This window comes from Sapajus apella, unplaced genomic scaffold (genome assembly GCF_009761245.1).
Source record: "Sapajus apella isolate SASKATOON/1434 unplaced genomic scaffold, GSC_monkey_1.0 scaffold16, whole genome shotgun sequence".
In the NCBI taxonomy this organism is placed as follows: Eukaryota; Metazoa; Chordata; class Mammalia; order Primates; family Cebidae; genus Sapajus; species Sapajus apella.
Window position 1 is genome coordinate 8,892,779 of NW_022436956.1, and position 20,036 is coordinate 8,912,814.

Genomic DNA, 20,036 nt, shown 5'->3' on the forward strand with positions numbered 1-20,036 from the left:
CCCAGGAATCTGCATTCCCAAGTCTCCCTAGGTAATTCCGAGATAAGCGGCCCTCCTTGGCTGGACCCACCCTCTTGTTGCAGAGAAATGACCGGCCCACGGGCTTACAGAATAAGGCGACGGAGCCGGAGAAGAACCCCGATCTCCCGACTTGCCCTCCAACACGTGCCCTACTGTTCTCTCCCCTCCTCATTTCCAGGGCATGGTTTAATCAATCCCAGGCAGGCTGGCAGGCAGTTCATTCCCATTGGTTGGGCTAATTGAAGACTGAAAGTCCCTTTCCCAGAACACCAAAGAACCCCATCCAGCAGCCCCACATCAAAGCTCCACTCTCAGCTCAGACCCTTGGCCAGTACTGCCTCAATCTGCGTGGGATGTGGGACACCCTGGAGAAAGCTATCCCCACACTCCAAGCAAAACAATGGCCTATTTGGGTGTTCACACCCCCCACACTCACAGTCTTCTCAATATGTGAGCAGGAAGGACCGTCTGCACACAGAATCACAACCCACCAAGAATGTAAAATGCTCCCATGTCAACATGTGTGGAGTTTGGAGGGGTCTGACCCACCCCTGTGTGCCGGAGTCTGGCTTGAGTTTAGGCACGTTCAGTAACAAGCGGTGACCTCAGTCCAGGCCAGCTGGATCATATGTGCAGACAGCCATTCTCAATGGCCCTGGGTGGGGAAACCGACACTCCCTTGCATCTCTGCATGAGCAGCAGCTGGGGATGCATCGGGGATGAGCAGAGTTGAGATCCCCACACACTCACAACCCCTGCTGTCTGCAAGATCCCTCCCCAGGACAAAGCCTTCAAGATAAAGCTTGCCCTTGTGGAGGGGAGCAGGCTTGGGGCTGCAGATGCTGGGGTTCTACTCGCTCTCAGAAGCCCCCTTTTCCCTAGCAAAGCAGCCAGGTTGAGAGAGCAGGACTTCTGTTCCCTGGGAGGGTCCTTGGGCCCGTTCTGGGGGATGAGGTGGGTGTCCTCAAGCCCAGCCCAACACTCTGTGGAGAACAGTGTCATTTTCTTCTGTTCCTCCCAAATTGCTGCCTCTCTTTATCTGTCCCGTCCCAGCCTGGCTTGTCTCAAAACCTCAAGGCTGCAACTCTTTCCGAGAAAGCCAGGAACAAATCTGCCAGTTCCATTCCCCAAGGGGGGAGTTCCAACTCTCCCTCCTGGCTCCAGATGTAAAGGAACAGCTGTGGGGTGGCAGGAAGCCCAGTTGGCAGCTAAGCAGGATCTGGGAAGATGGAGAACGAAGGCGGGAGAGACAGGCAAACGGCAGGATTGTTATGATTCTAAAGACCTAGGAAAGAAACCGTTTCATCTCCTGACCTGACAACTGGCTGATAGGCCCTGCCAAATCCCTTCGACGCTGCCCTCTAGGACTGCCCACCCCAACCTGGCAGCCTGGGCTGCTGGCAAGACCTTCCATAAACTACGTTTTCTGGTTCCCAGTTAATCTGAGAAGGGAAACTTGGCTTTCTTTGTCTGACCCCACCCCTGTCCTTAAAACACATACCTCCCAAGCATGAGATTTGGGTAAGTGAGGAATGGTGTGGGAGAGAGGAAGGAAGGTGGAGAAGGCTCTGCCACTCCCATCTGGCATTCTCCAGCCCCTCCCTCCCCAGGGCAGTAAACCAGGATGCAGGGTGCCAGGCTGGGTGTCTGCAGACAGGGCTGCTGTGAGCACCACCTCACTCTCCCACTATGCCAGGTTGGTAATGCATGACTGGGCACCCAACACTGGACTGAATAAGTAATTATTCCCTGAGTGACCATGCCATGCTCTGGTCTAACAAGCCTGCCCACTGCCACACCCTGCCCCATGCTTTCCCCAACCTGAAAGGACACTGGAAATCACAACTGCTTCCGTTTTAGGAAAAATAGTTTAATGGTAGGTTTGTAACCTCTTTTCTAGATGAGGTTCCATTCTCGGGGGAACCCCCACACCACTGCTCTTCCCATGCCTGCTGGGAGGTAGCAGCCCCTCTCTGGAGGGCACCCACCCATTCCCGATGCCCCTGCCCTCCTGGGAGGCAGGTGCTGGGTCTAGGCCTTGATGGGGCCATCAACTGAAGGTTTTTACAAAAAGTGGGCAGAATACTTTACTGGCCTCTTTCCTGGATGCATGGGACCAGCCCACGGCACCTTCCTACCCCTTAATTAAATAGCCCATTAAATAATCGCTTGGTGCTGGCAGAGAGGGGGTTCCACAGCAACAAGCCCCCTGCCCTGGTGGGGCTCCCGTGGCCCCAGAGCCCCCACCCTGACTGGATCTCGGCTCCGTAAGAACAGCCAGGGGCATGGCCTCATCTCAGACCTGGCCAGGCCCGGGACTCCCTCCCCAAGAGGGGGTGAGTCCAAGTGGGTCATACTGGCACCAGGCATCCCCACAGCCACAGATGGGGGTCACCCAGACAGCAGAGTAGGCAACCGACAGGCTACAGCTCTCGCCCAGGTCAGAAGGACGTGAGGTTCTTGATGGCTCCCATCTCCAGCATCCGCTTAATGGCCAGCGCCTCTTGGGAGACGTTATGGCCTGACCCCTGTGGAGACAGCCAAGGAAATCAACTGAGGGACTCCCAGGGACCTCTCTGTTTCCAGGAAAGTCTCCCTGCCCCTCCCCGTGGCCCCACACTTCTTGGGAGCTCGCCTCCCCATGCTGGCTCTTGGAAGGAAGACAAAATGTGTGTGGCTGAGCATGGAGGACGCTGGCCAGGGAGTCCAGATGCCTCGGTTCTAGTTCTGACTCCAGGAGTCACCGCTGGGTCTCGGCACTGCTCCCACTCACCCAGCATCCCTCTGACTGTCTGGTCCCTAGGCCCATCTACCCCCTGCCCCACCATGCTCACAAGCCAGGCACTTACCGCCATGGACTTGAGCGTGATCTGCTCATAGTAGTGAATGGTCTGCTTCTTGTTGTAGGCATCTGGGTAGCCGAAGCCAGCAATGTGCACCAAGTCACAGAGGTGGAGGGCCAGCGTGATGGCCAACAGGCCTGTGGTGGGCTTCTGAGGAACAGGGGCGGGAGGGTGTTAGAGGAAGCCCTGCTCCTCCCACCATCATCTCTGCCAGCGCTCTGCGGTGGAACTTTCTACAGTCATGGAAACGTTTTCCATCTGCGCTGTCCAACAAGACAAGCCACGAGCTAACAAGCACGCAAAGGGGGCCAGTGCAGCTGAGGAAATTAATTTTTTATTTTATTAAATTTTAATTCATTACATTGTAAATTTAAGTCGCCACATGTGCTGGGTGCAGTGGTGCATGTGTTCCAGCCACGCAGGAGGCTGAGGTTGGAGGACTGCTTGAGCCCAGGAGTTCTGGGCTGTCATGTACTAGGAATGCACCTGTGAAGAGCTGCTGCACTCCAGCTTGGGCAACATAGTGAGACCCCATCTCTAAAAATCAAATATAAATAAGTAAATCAATAAATAGCCACATGTGGCTAGAGGCTGCCATTCTGGATGGTACAGCTCTATGCATCTGGGGCCTCTAGAGATAAGAACAACAATCAGAATGCCAATCATCATTACATCAGTTACTTTTTAAATGCTTACATGTGCCAGACACTATGTTTAGTATTTTACCTACCTACTATAAAACATTATCTCATCCAGTCTGGCAAAAACACCTGGAGGTAGATATTATTATTAACCCCATTTTACAGATGAGAAAACTGAGGCCTACAAAAGCATTAAGCAACTCCGTCAAAGGAAGGGAAGCGTTCTGTTCTCCTCCTTGGAGAACCTGACGTTGTTCAGAAGACCTGAGGGCTTGACATGCACTAGCTGTGTGACCCTTTATGGGGTGGTGCTCTCTTTATTTTTTTATAAAGATGGGTTTTTACCATGCTGCCCAGGCTGATCTCAAACTCCTAGGCTCAAGCAATCTGCCCACCTCGGCTTCCCAAAGTGCTGGGATTACAGGTATGAGCCACTGCACCTGGCCTCTCCTCTTTAAAGCAGGACAGCAGTACCTTTCCCATCTACCTTACTGGCTGCTCTGAGGACCTCGCTTGCTCCCTAATTCATCTGTAGTGATGGGCAGCCTGATAGTCTCACTTCTCCCACTTTGCCTTCCTCAGTTCCAGCAACCTGCTTTGCACACAACTTCAGCTGCCCACACCCATTTGGGAGCCATTCCTGGACCTCATCAGGCCTGTCGACACGCCAGCTTCCTCCCTCTCTGAGGTCTCCTGTCTGCTCATCTTCCATCCCTGCCTGGGCCTTCTTTTTCATCCTTGTTGCTTTCACCAACAGTGTGTTCCCTCATTCAGCTGGGCTGAGCCACACTTCCATGGCCTTCTAGCCATCTCTGCCTAGACACAGGCTCCTTACACTCACCAAATTCTTCCTCTTCCTCATACTCTCTGTATTAAATATGGTTGGTTTTTGTTTTGTTTTGTTTTTTTGAGACAGAGTTTTGCTCTTGTTGCCCAGGCTGGAGTGCAATGGCACAATCTCGGCTCACTATATAATCTCTGCCTTCTGGGTTCAAGTGATTCCCCTGCCTTAGCCTCCTGAGCAGCTGGGATTACAGGCATGCACCACCATGCCCAGCTAATTTCGTATTTTTTTAGTAGAGATGGGGTTTCTCCATGTTGGTCAGGCTGGTCTTGAACTCCCAACCTCAGGTGACCCGCTTGCCTCAGCCTCCCAAAATGCCACGATTACAGCCGTGAGCTGCTGCGCCCAGCCTTGTATTAAATATGTTACCATCTCCCCTCAGCTGTCCAAACTGGAAACCTAGAATTGGTCAGAAATCTCTCAGTTCTACCTGTAAAAATATAAGGCAGAATTGTAAGAGAACCCCAATGACCCTGCCCATCATGTAATCTCATCCCTTGCGCGTGTGTGGGGAACCGGTGAATATGATGCGATTACGTTACGTTACTTTATATGGCACAGTTGAACAGAAGAGGAGAGGCCGTCCTGCTGGGCTTGACCTAATTACCTGAACCTTTAAATCCAGGTGTCAAGATCAGAAACAGAGGCGGTCAGAGATTTGAAGCACAAAAAGGATCTATCATGCCATCGCTGGCTTGAACACGGAGGCTATACAGCAAGAAATGTGGGCCACCTCCAGGAGCTCAGTGTGGCCCCCGACCTCCAGCTCACAGCCAGCAAGGAAATGGGGCTTCAGGTCTATAGTCACAGTAACCAAATTATTTCAACAACAAGAATGTGCCAGGAAGCAAAAATTTCCCCCAAGCTTCCAGATGAGAACTGTCTGGCTGACAAACTGAGTTCAGTCTTGTGACACCCTGAACAGAGAACGATCCACACCATGCTGTTCTGATCTACAGGACTATGAACCAGTACATGGGTATTGTTTTAGGCAGCTAAGCTTTTGGTATTAGTTAGGGAGCCATAGAAAACTACTACAGGCTAGGCGCGGTGGCTCACGCCTATAATCCCAGCACTTTGGAAGGCTGAGGAGGGCGGATCGCCTGAAGTCAGGAGTTTGAGACCAGCCTGGCCAACATGGTGAAGCCCCATCTCTACTAAAAATACAAAATTTAGCCAGGTGTGGTGGTGCATGCCTGTAATTCCAGCTGCTTGGGAGGCTGAGGCAGGAGAATCGCTTGAACCTGGGAGGCGGAGGTTGCAGTAAGCCAAGATCACCCCACTGCACTCCAGCCTGGGCGACAGAGTGAGACCTGGTCTCAAAAAAAGAAAAGAAAACAATACAATGTTGAGTCCCTCTCCTCCTTTTCCCTTCCCACCGCCGGGAGCTGGGTTCAGATCCTCGCCCTCTCTCACCACCCTCTCCAGCCTCCTTTCCATCTGTAACCCTATACGTGGTGCAAAACGCCTCCTTGTTGCCCTTCTACTCCACTTGCACTGGAACAGTTCAGTGTTGGAGGAGCCGCCCACTCTGGCCAAATGGAATGCCTTTCCCCAGCACTCTGCCTGATCCTCCCAGGCCAGGCTCCAGCACCACCTCCTCCGGGGAGCCTCCCAGACATCTCTCAGCAGGCATCCGCCCCTCCTCTGAGATGGCATTGGGAACAACTCTCTATCGTGGAATGTTATCACCCCACAGCGTAACCTGTATTCTTACACTGCTAGACTGAGGTCCCTTAGGGGAAGGAGCACAACTTCCTCGCCAAGCATGGAGACTTGGGGCCTGGCATTGGGCAGTCACAAAATTACCCACTGTTCTTCAAACAGGAGATGTTCGGTAAACAATAAAATCACTTATTCAAATCTGGCAAATATTTAAAGAGCAGGCACTGTGTACCGGTCTCCAGAATAGGTATTTTACATCGTTATTATTTTTAAAAATCCTACAACAGCCTTAAAAGGTCATCATGGATATTATCCCATCATACAGGTAAGAAAACCAAGGCTCTGAGCAGTTGATCTGTCAAGACCCACACTACGCAGTGCAGCCAAGCGCGCCCTACCTGTGTCTGCTGGTACCTGTCTCTCACCATCCCACACGGCCTCCCCGAGGGGCTCCAAGAAATGGGTGGAAGTACTTGGGAAGCTACAAAGTGGGTTAAAGCCTACCAGCTGAAGACTACCAGGGCGCTACAAGCAAAACCGTAACTTGCTATGGCTCAAGGACATCAGGTTAAAAAGAAGAAACACATAACCTGTGGTCAGACACAGTGGCTTACACCTGTAATCCCAGCATTTTGGGAGGCCGAGACAGGAGGATCACTTGAGGCCAGTAGTTCAGGACCAGCCTGGCTAACACAGGGAGACCCCCATTGCTACAAAAAATTTAAAAATTAGCAGGCATGATGGTGCATACCTGTAGTCTCAGCTACTCATGAGGCTGAGGCAGAAGGATAACCTGAGCCTGGAAGTTCAAGGTTACGGTAAGCTATGATTGCACCACTGCACCCCACCCTGGCGACAGAGTGAGACCTTAGCTCTAAAACAAAACAAAAACCCCTAACTTGTAAACTGCACTGGCTTCCTGAATTGACACACCATACCAAACCATGACATGCAAGAAGAGGCTGAAGTTCCAACTGTTTAATGCATTCAGACCAGTGTTTCAAGATAAGATCATAGATAAAGCATCTAACAGTAACTCTGCACGGCTCAAGTTGTTCCACAGATCAGACCAGAGATGTCTGGCCACTCCCCAGTTGACAAATTCTGACCAGCACCTGCCAAAGTCTCATGCCATGTTCTCAAGCCGGCCCCTAAACCTGATCCTGGCCATCCCCATCCCTCCCTACTTAGTAGATGCCCCTTGCTTCTCCACAAAGTATGCACTCCCCTTTGTGGCAGCAACTTTAATGACAGGTGTATTCCTGGAGGGAAAATGCATACTGCTGTCTCTTTTATGGGGTCCTTCCACAGCTTCCTAAGCCCATAGGAATGTCCCTCCCACTTCCCACCCAGGACCCCAGCCCTCAGCCCTGGCTTCCCATCATCACCTGCTTAATCTTGCGTAGCTGTTGCATTGGCAGGTTCAGCAGTTTGTCAGCTGCAATCTCCATGAAGAAGGGGTTGAGAATCCGAATCTGTTCAGGGTTGACATTCCAGATGAGGGGAGGCTGTTTCCAGAAACCCTTTCGCACCTAGGACGATGGGGTGAGAAGGGAGAGACAGGGGCGGGTGAAGCCCTATTTCTCAAATCCAACCCAGTGGTCCTCAGCCAGGCAAGGGGTCCAAGTGATGGCAGAGGTCTTCAGGAGCACAAGGTGAGAGGAAAGGGAGGTAGAGTCTGTGCCAGAGATGGGAGACCAGGAGAGGACCAGGAAAAGAGAGGAGGAAAGGCACCCCCTCGGGAGGCCAGGTAACCAGGTCTACAGAGCAGAGGGCCTAGACTCTGGAGCACTTCCACGAACATCTAAACAGGTAGAAGGGCCTAAAGTTTTAGGCTGTCTTTTAGAAGGAGGTCAATAGACCTCTTTCTGGGGATCATGTGTTAGGACACAGACTACCCTGCTCTAACCTGCCCCCCGCCTGGAGATGGCTGCTGGAGGGTTCCTCAGCTCTCAAGTTCCTCACAGGCAAACACCTCCTCGGGCAGCTTTCCTGTTGCAGATGGCCCTGGAGTGTGGGTGCCTTTGGCTGCTGCCACCTGATGCCTGCAGGCTTTTGTGCCCAGTTGCTGGGGCAGCTTATGGGAACACTGCCCTTGGAGGGCAGCCTAAGGCGCTGGCTGCCGGGAGCCCAGTTCATGCTGTCCCCACACTGGCTCTTTAGAACTGCCAGATAGACATCAAAGAGCATGAGGTCCTGACTTGGGCAGCGTCCCCACCCCTGAGCCTCAGTCCCCACCCCGTCCTCCCACTTACCCGCTTCTTATCACTGAGGATGGTCTCAATCCAGTGGAAGTCCATTGCTTTGAAAGCTACCAGGACGAGGAGTGTGTCCGGGTTGTTTTGTGCTTTGGGGTCGAAGTGGGCAGATTCAGGGTAGAAGAGACGCATGGTGGTCTTGGAGCCCACGTCACCCTCATAGCCAGCCACTGGGGCATTGTTCAATCTGGGGGTTGGGGAAGGATTCATCACTAGAGGCCCCTGGGCCTGTCTACAGTCCCTGGCTTGGACATCCAGTTCCCAAACAGAAGTAGGAAGAGACAGTCACACATACCTGATGACCACATCGTACTTGTTGATGGCATCTCCCAGCGAGCTGTTCCGCAGCCGGTGCCCGTTCCCCACGACCACGCAGCGGCGGCACCTGAGGCTGCCGTAGGGAGAGGAGTGTCAAGCCCAGAAGTCACCCTGCTCCACCCCATGCTCGCTGCTCTGGATCTGCCTGGTCCCATCTCAGGACCACTTCCTAGGGCCCCTCAGCCCCTAGTCCCCATGGAGCAGGCATAACCCCATGGTCCCGCTTACAGTCATGCTGACTCTATAGCCCTGGGCTTTAAAAGAGGAGGAGACTGCGCAGAGCACAGGAGAGGGCAGAGTAGTGGAGGGAAGGCACGGGGGTGTATCAGTGAGAAACTCCAGCTTCACTGTTGCAATACCCTCAAGCAGCCTCTGTCCGCTCTGCACCCAGATGCCCAGGCTAGGCTACCATGGGAATTGGCTGGGATGGTACCAGGCCATGACTGTTTCACACGGGGGCAGGAAAGAGGGGAAGGTGCCCAGGCTGGAGTTGGGGGAGTGCCGCCTTACCTCTGGATGCTCTCAGGGATGGAGTAGCTGGTGATGGCTAGCACCCGGAGGAGCAGGTCCTCTACAAAAAGAGCCGGGTGGAGGGACTGAGGCGACAGCTAGCATTCTGAAGGCTGCCTGCCCTCCCTTCACTGCTCCTCAGAGCCCTGGCTGCCTTCTTCTTCCCCTGGCCCTGGTAGCTGAGCCGGGCTCAGAACTTGGGCACTGGGGCCATGGACAGCAGAGAATAGGAAGCCCCGTGGCCAGGGCGAGCCCATGGTTCCCACAGAGCCGGGTGGGAACTTACCACTCCCCTTGGTCCCATAGGGCAGCTCGTAGGCAGATGGTGTCTTGACCCAGAAATAATCCTTAAGCTGCAGGAAGATGGGCTGATCCCGGGAGTAGCTGCGAGAGGTGAAAGCAGGGTGGGGATGAGAACGGAATTAATCTTGATGCCAGAAGGAGGGTCAGGCCCATGACTAATATTACCTGGCCTTCTCTTCCCTCCCTGGCTTCACCTAACCATGTCCACCAACACGGCTGCTCCTTCCATCTACTCCCCACGCTGTGACCCCCTCAATTCCAGCTCGCTCCATGCCCTGCTCTACCCGCCTCATCCTTGAGTACTTACTTGCCAAAGAGCTTAGAGGCCTTCCTCTCTGCCTCACCCTGGAGGCACGGCTCCTTCTTCTCTGGGATGGGAAAATAAAAACTGGAGAGAAAAAGGACAGGAGGCAGGAGCTGTAGTCAGACCCAGGGGCCCATGTTCCAGGCAGCCTAAGCTTTCTCCCATGGCATGAAGGTCCCAAGGTGCCAGGGAGGACTCCTCTCAAGTCAAGCTCCACTTGGAACCCAAGTCCTTGAAGATCCAGGTCTTCCTGCCCCTGCACTCCCTGGGTGAGGGCCCAGTGACACATCCCATGCCCTACCCCCATCCACCCTCATGGAAATACTCCGTACCAGCAGCTGAAGGGATGAGGTCATGCACCGGCTCTTGGAACCTTCCTACCCTACTAGGTCCCCCGCTCCATGATGCTCCATGCTCCATCCCTAAGCCCTGTCCCTCACAAGAACCAATGGAAGGACATGGAAGGTGAACTCACAGCTCGATGTACCTGTCTTCCCAGGAGATGCAATACCACAACATGACAGCCAGGACCACAGCCAACATGGCCAGGAGCTTCCAGCCTGCACGACACATGCACAGAGGAGCTAGAGGCAGAAACGGGCAGGTACAGCCCCAGTCCACCTTCTCACCTGTCCCCTTCTGAGCCCCTCCGACCCCTAACCCAGGAGCAGTCTCTGGCCCTCTCCTGGTCCTGCTGAGGGCTTGACCCTAATTGTGCCCACTGTCCTTGAAGACGAAGAGAGGGCCCCCTGACTGTCTGTCCCCCCACATTCCCCAGAGGTCCCAGGATGCTGCTGCAGACGGCTTCTGGAGGCCTGTCCCCCAGGGTGGAGGAGCCCTCGGATGACACTCACGGGACTTGCTGATCATGTTTCTCAGCAGGCAGCAGGGTTCCTGGGGAGAGCTGTCATCCCGGCTGCCTCGGGCCACCTAGGAGATAGGAGTCACAGGTGTCTGTCTGGTCGGCTTCACAAACTCTCCTGCCTAGACACCAGAGCAGGACACACCCACTGTCTGCCCCTCCCTTCCTCCAGAAAGCACGAAGCTGCTGCCTGGGGCAGTCATCCTGAAAGTGACCTTTCTCTCCCAGGATTCCTCCTAACTCCTCCAAGGGCAGCATCAGGGATCCAGGTGAGTCCTGCCATGGAAGGGAAAACCGAGGGTCCAGCCCTCACAGACTCGGTCCCAAGCCAGGCTGGCTACTCCTGACTCTAGTGTGGTTCTTCTCACCATCCCCTTCTGCATTTTGACCCACAAAGGGCCAGCTCCAAGAGGCAGATAGCTACCCAACCTGCTGCTGACACAAAAGTTAAGCCAACTAACTGCGAGGGCTTGAGTCCTATTTTACCCAACTGGGGTCACCTATTCTCTGCCATCCGAGGCATCCCTTGGTCTGGCCACTGCCTGCCTCTCCATCATCAATCTGCAGCCAAACAGGTCTGTTCAGGCCAGAGGCTGGGAGTGAGGGTGGGGCTACGACATGGTCCTCATGAGGCCTCCTTGATCCCTTCTAGACCCTGACCAAATGCAAACGGTGCTCAAACCTCCCCACCCAGCCATGGGGTAAGTGCAGGGAGAGAAGGTGCTTGAATGGGGAGCACGGGGAGCTGGGAGTGTCAAGAGAGCTGGTCGAAGAGGAATCAGGAGATGCTTCCAACGAAGGCGGCAAGGTGATGACTGTGCATGGGAAGGGGTGAGCTGCTGTTCACCCCCGCACACAAGCAGAGGCGTCCTCACAGGCAACAGCTCAGCCAGGGCCACGCCACAGAATCCTCGTGGAAGAAATCTCCGTGGCTTCCACAGTCACACAAAGAGGCATCAGATGCCAAGTGCCAGTTTCTTCCATCCATGCCATGCTTCCTGATGGTCTGGATTGGAAGAGTCACTTGGACCACTTCCTAAAAACATTCCAGGGCCCTTCCCTGGAGACCGCCTTGGTCAGCCTGAGTATGGCCTGGGACAGGCATTTTCAGAAATGGCCCAGGGGATTCTGACAGTCGATCAGGAAAGGGAGGTAGGCACTAGCATTTGTGCACCAATGGAAACCTTCCATTTTTTCAGAGGGGCTGGGGACAGCATCTGGATGAAGCCTGGTCCATTTTATAAACCATTAACCAGTGATCCTGAGCCCTGTCCCATGATGGAGTCAATGTCCTGCTCCCCAGCAGGCTCATTCCCAGGCTCCACTCTGAGCTCATAAGCACTGAAGAATCAGCCTTAAGTCAGAGGAGACAGACAGGCAGGGACCAGGGTCAGACTCCCTCAGTAGAGTCAGAAACACCATCCCCAGACCCCAGAGGGGATGAAGCCTGGCCCTGCTCGGGAAAGAAAAGTAACCAGGTTGTAATCAGCAGAAGTCCTCAGTTAAAGGTGTTATCCTAGAAACTCCCCCAACAGCTCTTCTGAAAGGGGCAATGCCTTCCCTACCCTTCATCCCACAGCCATCTCCGAGTTATTCCCTAGCACATGGCCCTCCTCGGCTTCATAGCTTTTCCCATCTGTAATCAGCTTAGTTACTTACTTGTTTGCTTTCTGTCTGTCTCCCCAGCTGGGACCTAAGCTCTGCGAGGGTTGGAATTGGATCTGTCCCATTTGCAGGTCTAGTCCCACATGGAGCACACTGCCTGGCACACGGTAGAGTACATCAGAAAGTACTGAATGTACAGCATGCTGGTTACAGTGGACGATCATCTCTCCCTCTCTGACCTGCAGTTTCGTCGCTGTCTGAGAAATCAGCCTATTCCCACCACTCAAGAAAGGTCAGATCAGCTCCATGGGCGTTCCAGAGCCCTTCTTAGACAAGTGGATTCTATGGCTTCCTTCCAGACCCTTAAAATCAGAATCTGCATTTGAACACGATACCCTGGCGATTCATATACATGTTCAAGTGTGAGAAGCACTGGTCAAGCCTGATGTTCTTGATTATGGCTGAAGAGGAGACTCACCCGAAGTACTTAAAAAAAAAAAAAATTTTTTTTTTTAATGAGTATCTAGGTCTCACACACAGGAATTCTGGGCTGATTCATCTAGCCCAGCACTGGAATTTGCTGATGTCCCCTGGGTGATTATAATGGACAGCCAAGGTTGAAAACCACTGGTCTAGATGATCCGTGGGTGATGTGAAGCACACTTCTCAAACCTTGATGTGCACATTGTGACTCAGAGCGTGCCAGAGTGCGGGTGGGGATCTGCATTCTAACCAGCTGCGTGGTGAGCATGGGGCCTGCCGCGTGGCTGGGACTACTCTGAGTTGCAGAGCTCAGAACCAGGACGCCTCCAGCTCTAACACTTCAGGATCTTAGGAACTGCAGCCTCTCTCGCCCTCCCTGCGTCCTCTCTCCATCTCCCTGAAGTTTCATCCTCCTTTCTATTCATAGGTCACAGCATGGGCTGCACAATGAAGTGAGCTGAGGAGCTTAAAAGCATTCAGCCAGTCTAGGCCCCACTCTCCAAGATGTTTATTTAATCGGTTAGGGCTGGGGCGCAGGCATGAATAGTGAATAGCAAAACAAACCAACAACCCACCTCCTCTGTGATTCTAAAATGCAGGCTGGGTGGGAAACACGACACTACACAGAGCTCATTTCACCTCAGGTGAAAGACAAATACTCAGGCACCCTCCAGGCCTGTCCTCCAGGAAAAAGACCTTTGGCTCCGCGGTGAGCAGCACTAACCAGTCCTGAACAACAGAACAATTAGCCCTTCTTTTACCTCTTCCCCAATAAAGTTCTACATTGTCTTGTCTTCATTCCAAAACTGCACTAAGCAGACGGGCGAGTCTTAGGGCTTGCTCTGCTATACCCAGTCAGGGATTTAACCCCCTCCCCTGTGGGCCCAAGCGAGAGGATTGCTCAGTGGCCCCAGGCATGCCAGGGCTCCCAGGGCGGGCTGCTGCCTCAAGACAACCTGGCGTCTTCTCCCAGCAGCTACCCCACATCGCTGGTCTAGCTCTGGGCATAAAGGGCAGGAGAAAAGCCGCAGTAGAGTACCAGGGTGGGAAAGCAGGCTAGAATCCACTCATGTCCGAGGCGACCAGCCTCTCACCAGGAGGGCAGCTCGCCCAACCTGCTCGGCCAAGGTGCCCCCCGGGGAGGAGGACATCTGCTCTCCTGGTGCTCTGCTAGGAACCAAGGTGTCCCTGGCCTAAGGGAGCTGGTCAGTTCTACCACAGAACTTGCCCCAGGGCAGAACTGGAGGTCAAGGTGAAGAAATAAGACCCAGCGGAGGCAGAAATCATGCCTCCTGCTGCCTCAGCATTCCCAGCCTAACACACATTGAGTACTCAGCAGGTACCCGCCAAACCAAGAAGGGCACAGCCAGATATGCCCCCAGGGGCACAGTATGGTACCCAGCCCCTCAGAGCCCCTGGACCCATAAAAATGATATGGCTTAATGTTCAGGGAAAGGATAGGGGAAGACCAGAGGGGCAGAAGCTTGGGGTTTACTTGCTGGTTCTGTGATCTTAAACGATCACTTACTCTCACTGTCCTCAGTTCCTTTTTTTTTCCAGACAGAGTCTTGCTCTGTCACCCACGCTGGAGTGCAGTGGTGCCAGCAGCTCACGGCAACCTCTGCCTCCTGGGTTCAAGCAATTCTTAAGCCTCAGCCTTCTGAGTACCTCGGATTAAAGGCATGCGCCACAACACCCAGCTAAGTTTTGTATTTTTAGTAGAGATGGGGTTTCTCCATGTTGACCAGGCTAGTCTCAAGCTCTTGGCTTCAAGCCATCCACTCACCTTGGCATCCTCAAGTGCTGGAATTATGGGTATGGGCCACCACACCTGGCCATCACTGTCCTCAGTTACATAGGGAAAACCTGAAGCCCCGTCTGCCTGCTGTTTGCTACCTTAGACTCTCCTACCTCCCCTCTTCCCCCAAATCCTTCACCAAGACACCAAAACCTCCTCACCTCCCCAGAATAGTTCGCAATGTCCCCTCTTTGCCCTGTGTCTCCCACCTCTTCCTTCTCTATTCGCTGACTTATAAACATACTCAAGTCTCCCTCTTCCTAAAGAAACAACAAGCCTCTCTCTGTTCTGTCTCCTCCTCAAGCTCTCCCTGCATCTCCCTCATTCGCCTCCAGTGATCAAACTTCTTCACCTGTACTACACCCTCACTTCCCACTCTACCCCCCGCCGCTATGCCACTCCCTCCACCCTTGTTTTTATTCTGAAATTGCTGTTGCTGAGGCCAGCGATTGTCTAACTGCCAACCCTAAGAAAGGTCTATTGTCAGTCTTTACTGTGCTAGGAGGCCTTTGATGCTGCTGGCCCTGCCTCCTCGTTGGCTTCTAGGTCAAGGTCAAGAAGGACCTGGACACAATGTAGGCACATTCGTTGCTGCTTTATAACCCTCCGGGTTCCTCCTGCCTCTGAGACAGGAGGCTCTGCTGCTGGGGCCTACCCTTTTTTTTTTTTTTTTTTTTTGAGAGACAGTCCCCCTCTGTCACCCAGGCTAGAGTGCAGTGGCACCATCCCACTGCAACCTCCGCCTTGCAGGTTCAAGCGATTCTTGTGCCTCCCAAGTAGCTGACATACAGGTACCCACTGCCCTGCCTGGCTAATTTTTGTATTTTTAGTAGAGATTTTAGTAGAGGGTTTCACCATGTTGGCCAAGCTAGTCTTGAACTCCTGACCTCAAGTGATCTGCCCACCTCAGCATCCCAAAGTGCTGGGATTCCAGGCGTAAGACACCGAGGGCCCGCCCTTTAAATTCTGGTATTTCCCGGGAAGCTGTCCTTGAACCTCTGCCTCTCCCTGCCACACATTTTCACCAGACAAGTTGACTCGTTTTCAGAGGTTTAACTACTATTCATATACTGATGGTTCAAGCTCTTTATTTTCAGTGCTAATTTCTCTTCCATATCCCATCCTAATATTTCCAATTTTCTAGCTGGATGATCTTAAATTCCTCAAGTGGAAGAAGATGTTCAAAGCTGGACTCGCCTCGCTCCCAATCCCCATACTACCAACTCAGTCTCCCAACACCTCCCTCTTTCACCACCCCCATGGTTACTAAATATTTTCAATTCTACCCCCATTTGCTCATTCTAGCAGATACTTGCTAAGCTCCTTTTTTTTTTTTTTTTTTTTTGAGACAGAGTTTCACTCTTGTTACCCAGGCTGGAGTGCAATGGCGCGATCTCGGCTCACTGCAACCTCCGCCTCCTGGGTTCAGGCAATTCTCCTGCCTCAGCCTCCTGAGTAGCTGGGATTACAGGCATGCGCCACCATGCCCAGCTAATGTTTTGTATTTTTAGTAGAGACGGGGTTTCACCATGTTGACCAGGATGGTCTCGATCTCTTGACCTCGTGATCCACCCGCCTCGGCCTCCCAAAGTGCTGGGATTACAGGCTTGAGCCACCGCGCCCGGCCCTTGCTAAGCTCCTTACCACAAACCTGGCATCAAAGGTGGCACTGTGGATGTCAGATCTTACAAAACTCAGCCGCAGTGTGAAGGTCACATTGTCTAAACCCTCAGGAATCCTTCAGAGTGCAGCCCCCCAGCTCCCCTTCTGGAGCCACAGCCTGGTTCCAGATCCCACCCCAAGTTACAGGCTTCCTCACTGGTCTCTTCACCACAAGTGTTTCCTCACTCACATCCGTCCTTCAAAACTGCCAACGTGCGTCTTTCTAAGAAATGATATGGATTAAACCACCCTCTTGCTTCAGTAGCTCTGCATTCCTTACACAAAGCCAAGGCTCCTTAGCAGGCGACCAGGGCCCTTCAGTCAGGGGCCACAAGAACTGCAGATGCATCTCTTACCCTCCTCCCAAGCACACTAAGGGAGCCGCCTTTTCCCTCCCACACTGCAGCTGCCACATCCCTGTTCCACCTTTATTAAGGTGCCTGTTGTGGTTTGAATGTGTCCCCAAGTCCACGTGCTGCAACTTGGTCCCCAGTGCAACAGTGTCGGGAGGCAGGGCCTAATCAAAGGTGTTCAGATCATGGGACTCCGCACTCATGGATGAGTTAATGCCATTATTGTGGGACTAGACTCCTTAAAAAAGGCCAGTTAGGTCCCCTCTTGATCTCTCTGTCTTGCCACTCCACTTTCCGCAATGGGATGATGCAGCAACAAGGCTCTTGCCAGAGCAACTCCTTGATCTTGGACTTCCCAGCCTCCAGAACCAGGAGCCAAAAAAACTTCTATTCATTATAATGTACTCAATCTGTGGTATTCTGTTACAGCAGAACGAAACGAACTAAGACAGAAAATTGGTGCAAAGAAGTAGAGAGGGGAGGGGAAAGGAGGAGAGGAGAGGGAAAGGAAGAAAAGAGAGAGCAGGGAAGGAAGGAGGGAGGGAAGGAGAGAGATAAAGAGGGATTAGAAGAGCTATAGGGAAAGTCTGAAACTTCTTAGAGATGACCTAAGTGGTTGTGATCAGAATGGTGGTGGGAATATGGACGGTAAAGGCCATTCTGATGAAGTCTCAGACATAACTGAGGAACAAGGTCCTAGAAAACGGCATAACAGTCATCTTTGTTATAAAGCAGCAAAGAATGTGGCTACATTGTGTCCAGGTCCTAAAACTGTATAGAAGGCAGAACTTAAGAGTGATAAACTAGGCTATTTAGTAGAGGAAATATCTAAGCAGCAAAGCATTTGGGTTGCTCTATGACCTCTTTTAACTGTATACAGTAAAATTTGAGAAGAAAGAAATGATTTAAAGATGAAATTCATAATGAAAAGCATGGCGAGGTACAGTGGCTCCCATCTGTAATCTCAGCACTTTGGGAGGCTGAGGCGGGCAGATCATTTGAGGTCAGGAGTTCAAGACCAGCCTGGCTGACATGATGAAAACTCATCTCTACTAAAAATACAAAAAAATTAGCTGGGCATGGTGGCATATGCCTGTAATCCCAGCTATTACAGAGGCTGAGGCAGGAGAATGGCTTGAACCTGGGAGACAGAGATTGCAGTAAACAGATTGAACTCCAGCCTGGGCAACAGAGTGAGACTCCATCTCAAAAAAAAAAAAAAGAAAGAAAATAAATTTATAATGAAAAGTGAAATGGAACTTAGACAGGAAGGACTCTGAGACTGGCCCCGTAGTCAAGAATGAAAGAATTTTCAGGAGAGGAAAGCAAGGGTGCAGGCAAGTTACCGTTTGATAGTTTGTTAAGAATATTAGTATGAACCACTTGAGAAGGAGATTGGTATTGGCCAGAGCCACAGTTTGACAGGGAGATTAGTACAATAAGAATGAAGCTGGAGGCTATCTTCAAGACAATGCCTGACCCCAAAGGCACTGCAGGGATGACCTGTGACCACAGCCCTAGCGTGCCAAAACCTGAGGGAAGGAACTATTTCAAAACCCAGGTCTTGGGAGCCCTCAGGACCTGTGGCTCACTGTCCAGGGCCACCTCAAGTCACTGCTCCCACATTTGGGCACAGTGTTACTCAGTCTCCCCAGCCACGGCTCGAATGGACCCAGGTGCAGTGTGACCTCCCACTCTGGAAGGTGCAAATGGTAAGTCTTGGTGGCATCCACGTGGTCCTAATGCCACAGGAGTACAGAACGCAGGAGCTGTGGGCCTGGCTCCCTCCAACTAGATTCCCAAGGATATTGTGGACAGCCTGGAGACCCAGGCAGAGATGTTACAGGGGCAGAGCCACCACCAGGGAGCCCCTCCTAGGGCAATGCCCAGCAGAACTGTGGGGTCAGAGCTGCTCAGAGTCCCCAGGAAGCCTAGTGGAGCTGTAGGAGTAAGGCCGTCCTGACAATCCAGAACTGCAGAGCTACCAGTGAGCAACGGCAACCTGGGAGAGCTGCAGGCACGAGACTCCAACCCGTGAGAGCTGCTGCATGGACTGAGCCCAGCAAAGCCAGGGAACAGGGCTGCAGAGGCCTGGGGGACCCATGTCCCTACCGGAGTGTGTCTGGAAGGCAGAACATGGAGTCAAAGACGATTGTCGTCAGGACTTGAGATTTAGTATTGTTCCCCCTGCTGGGCTTTGGAGTCGTTTGGACCAGTTGCCCCTTTCTTCTTGCTGATCTCTCCCATTTGTAAATGGAATGTCTGTCCTCTGCCTGTCCCACCATTGTACTTTGGAAGTAGACAATTTGCTTGATTTCACAGCCCATGACCGGAAGGGAATTTAATCATGCCTTGAGTTTTACCCATAGCTGACTTAGATGAGACTGTGGGCTTCGGACTTTTAATATGCTGCTGAAACAAATTAAGAATTTGGGATTATAGGTATGAAGCAAATGTATCCTTCATGTGACAAGGACACAAATTTTGGGAACTGGGGTAGAATGCTGTGGTTTGAATGTGTCCCTCAAAGTTCATGTGCTGGGAACTTGACCCCAAATGTAACAATGTTGTGAGGTGGGGCCTCTTAAGAGAGAGAAGGCCATGAAGCTCTGTTCTAATGCACGGGTTAACGCCATTATTATGGGAGTGAGTGCCTAATAAAAGGACAATTAAGCTCCTTCCTGCTCTCTCTCTCCACCTTGCCCTTCTTCGGTCCACCATAAGATGCCACAGTAAGAAGCCCCTCATCCGATGTGGTCTCTAGATCTTGGACATCCCAGCCTCCAGAACTGTGAGTCAAGTAAACTTCTGCTTCTTGTAAATTACCTGCTTGGTAGTAATAACAGCACAAAACAGACTAAGATAACATCTTAACCCTCCACATCCTGCTCGCTGGGACAATCCCACTCTGGCAACATCTGGCTCAAATGGTTCCTCTTGTGTGCAGGCTTGACCTATACTTCTAAATGACTGATGTTTTGGTTCCCATGAAACGCTGGTTATGCCTTAATTTCAGCACTGAAAGGTAACACCACTTTATATTATGCGAGGTTTTCATGTCTTGCCCACTATCCCATGACCTCTGAGACTGGAGACTTTTTTTATACCAAGAGCCCACCACGGTAAGTGTACTATACAATATGCTTTATGGTATAATGTAATTTTGTCTTATATAATTCTGTGCTTTCATATCTTGCCTGTGAGGCAATGAACTCTGTGGTCAGGAACTTCTTTGTATCTCCAGATTCTATTAAACTGCCAAGAATGTAGCAGATGTTTTATAAACATCTGACAAATAAGTAATAACATGTGAATAAAGATGTGTTACGTCTCCCATTAACAACTGAAATGTACTACACGCTCACTTTACACAAAACCTGACCTCAATCTCTGCCCCGCTGACTTTGGGGGCGAGACTGTGCATTGCTACGGGGTCTGTCTTGTGTACTATGGAATGTGTAGCAGCATCTCTGGTCTCCACCCACTAGACGCCAGTAGGAAATCCCACTCCTCAGGTGAGAAAAATGTTTCCAGACATTTCCAAAGGTTGAGGACCACTGTGCTAG

The 20,036-nt window shown here is 52.0% G+C and overlaps 1 protein-coding gene across 12 annotated transcripts in view; it reads right to left on the minus strand.

Annotated features, from left to right (window-relative positions):
- Nucleotides 1-1,870: 1,870 nt before the first annotated feature.
- ST3GAL4 (ST3 beta-galactoside alpha-2,3-sialyltransferase 4) overlaps nt 1,871-20,036 on the minus strand; it is a 28,425-nt gene continuing 10,259 nt past the window's right edge. For 4 of the 12 annotated variants that reach the window (XM_032284845.1, XM_032284849.1, XM_032284851.1 and 1 more), the window contains exons 2-11: nt 10,562-10,637; nt 10,183-10,267; nt 9,711-9,791; nt 9,387-9,484; nt 9,101-9,161; nt 8,568-8,663; nt 8,270-8,459; nt 7,403-7,546; nt 2,871-3,014; nt 1,871-2,549 (exon numbers count right to left, since the gene is read on the minus strand). In XM_032284845.1, the coding sequence (XP_032140736.1) occupies nt 2,463-2,549; nt 2,871-3,014; nt 7,403-7,546; nt 8,270-8,459; nt 8,568-8,663; nt 9,101-9,161; nt 9,387-9,484; nt 9,711-9,791; nt 10,183-10,267; nt 10,562-10,637 (1,062 nt within the window). In that variant the 3' untranslated portion in view covers nt 1,871-2,462. Of the gene's footprint in view, nt 2,550-2,870; nt 3,015-3,323; nt 3,402-7,402; nt 7,547-8,269; nt 8,460-8,567; nt 8,664-9,100; nt 9,162-9,386; nt 9,485-9,710; nt 9,792-10,182; nt 10,292-10,561; nt 10,638-11,815; nt 12,023-20,036 lie in introns of those variants that run through there. The other 8 variants (XM_032284852.1, XM_032284853.1, XM_032284846.1 and 5 more) reach the window with 6 other exon arrangements.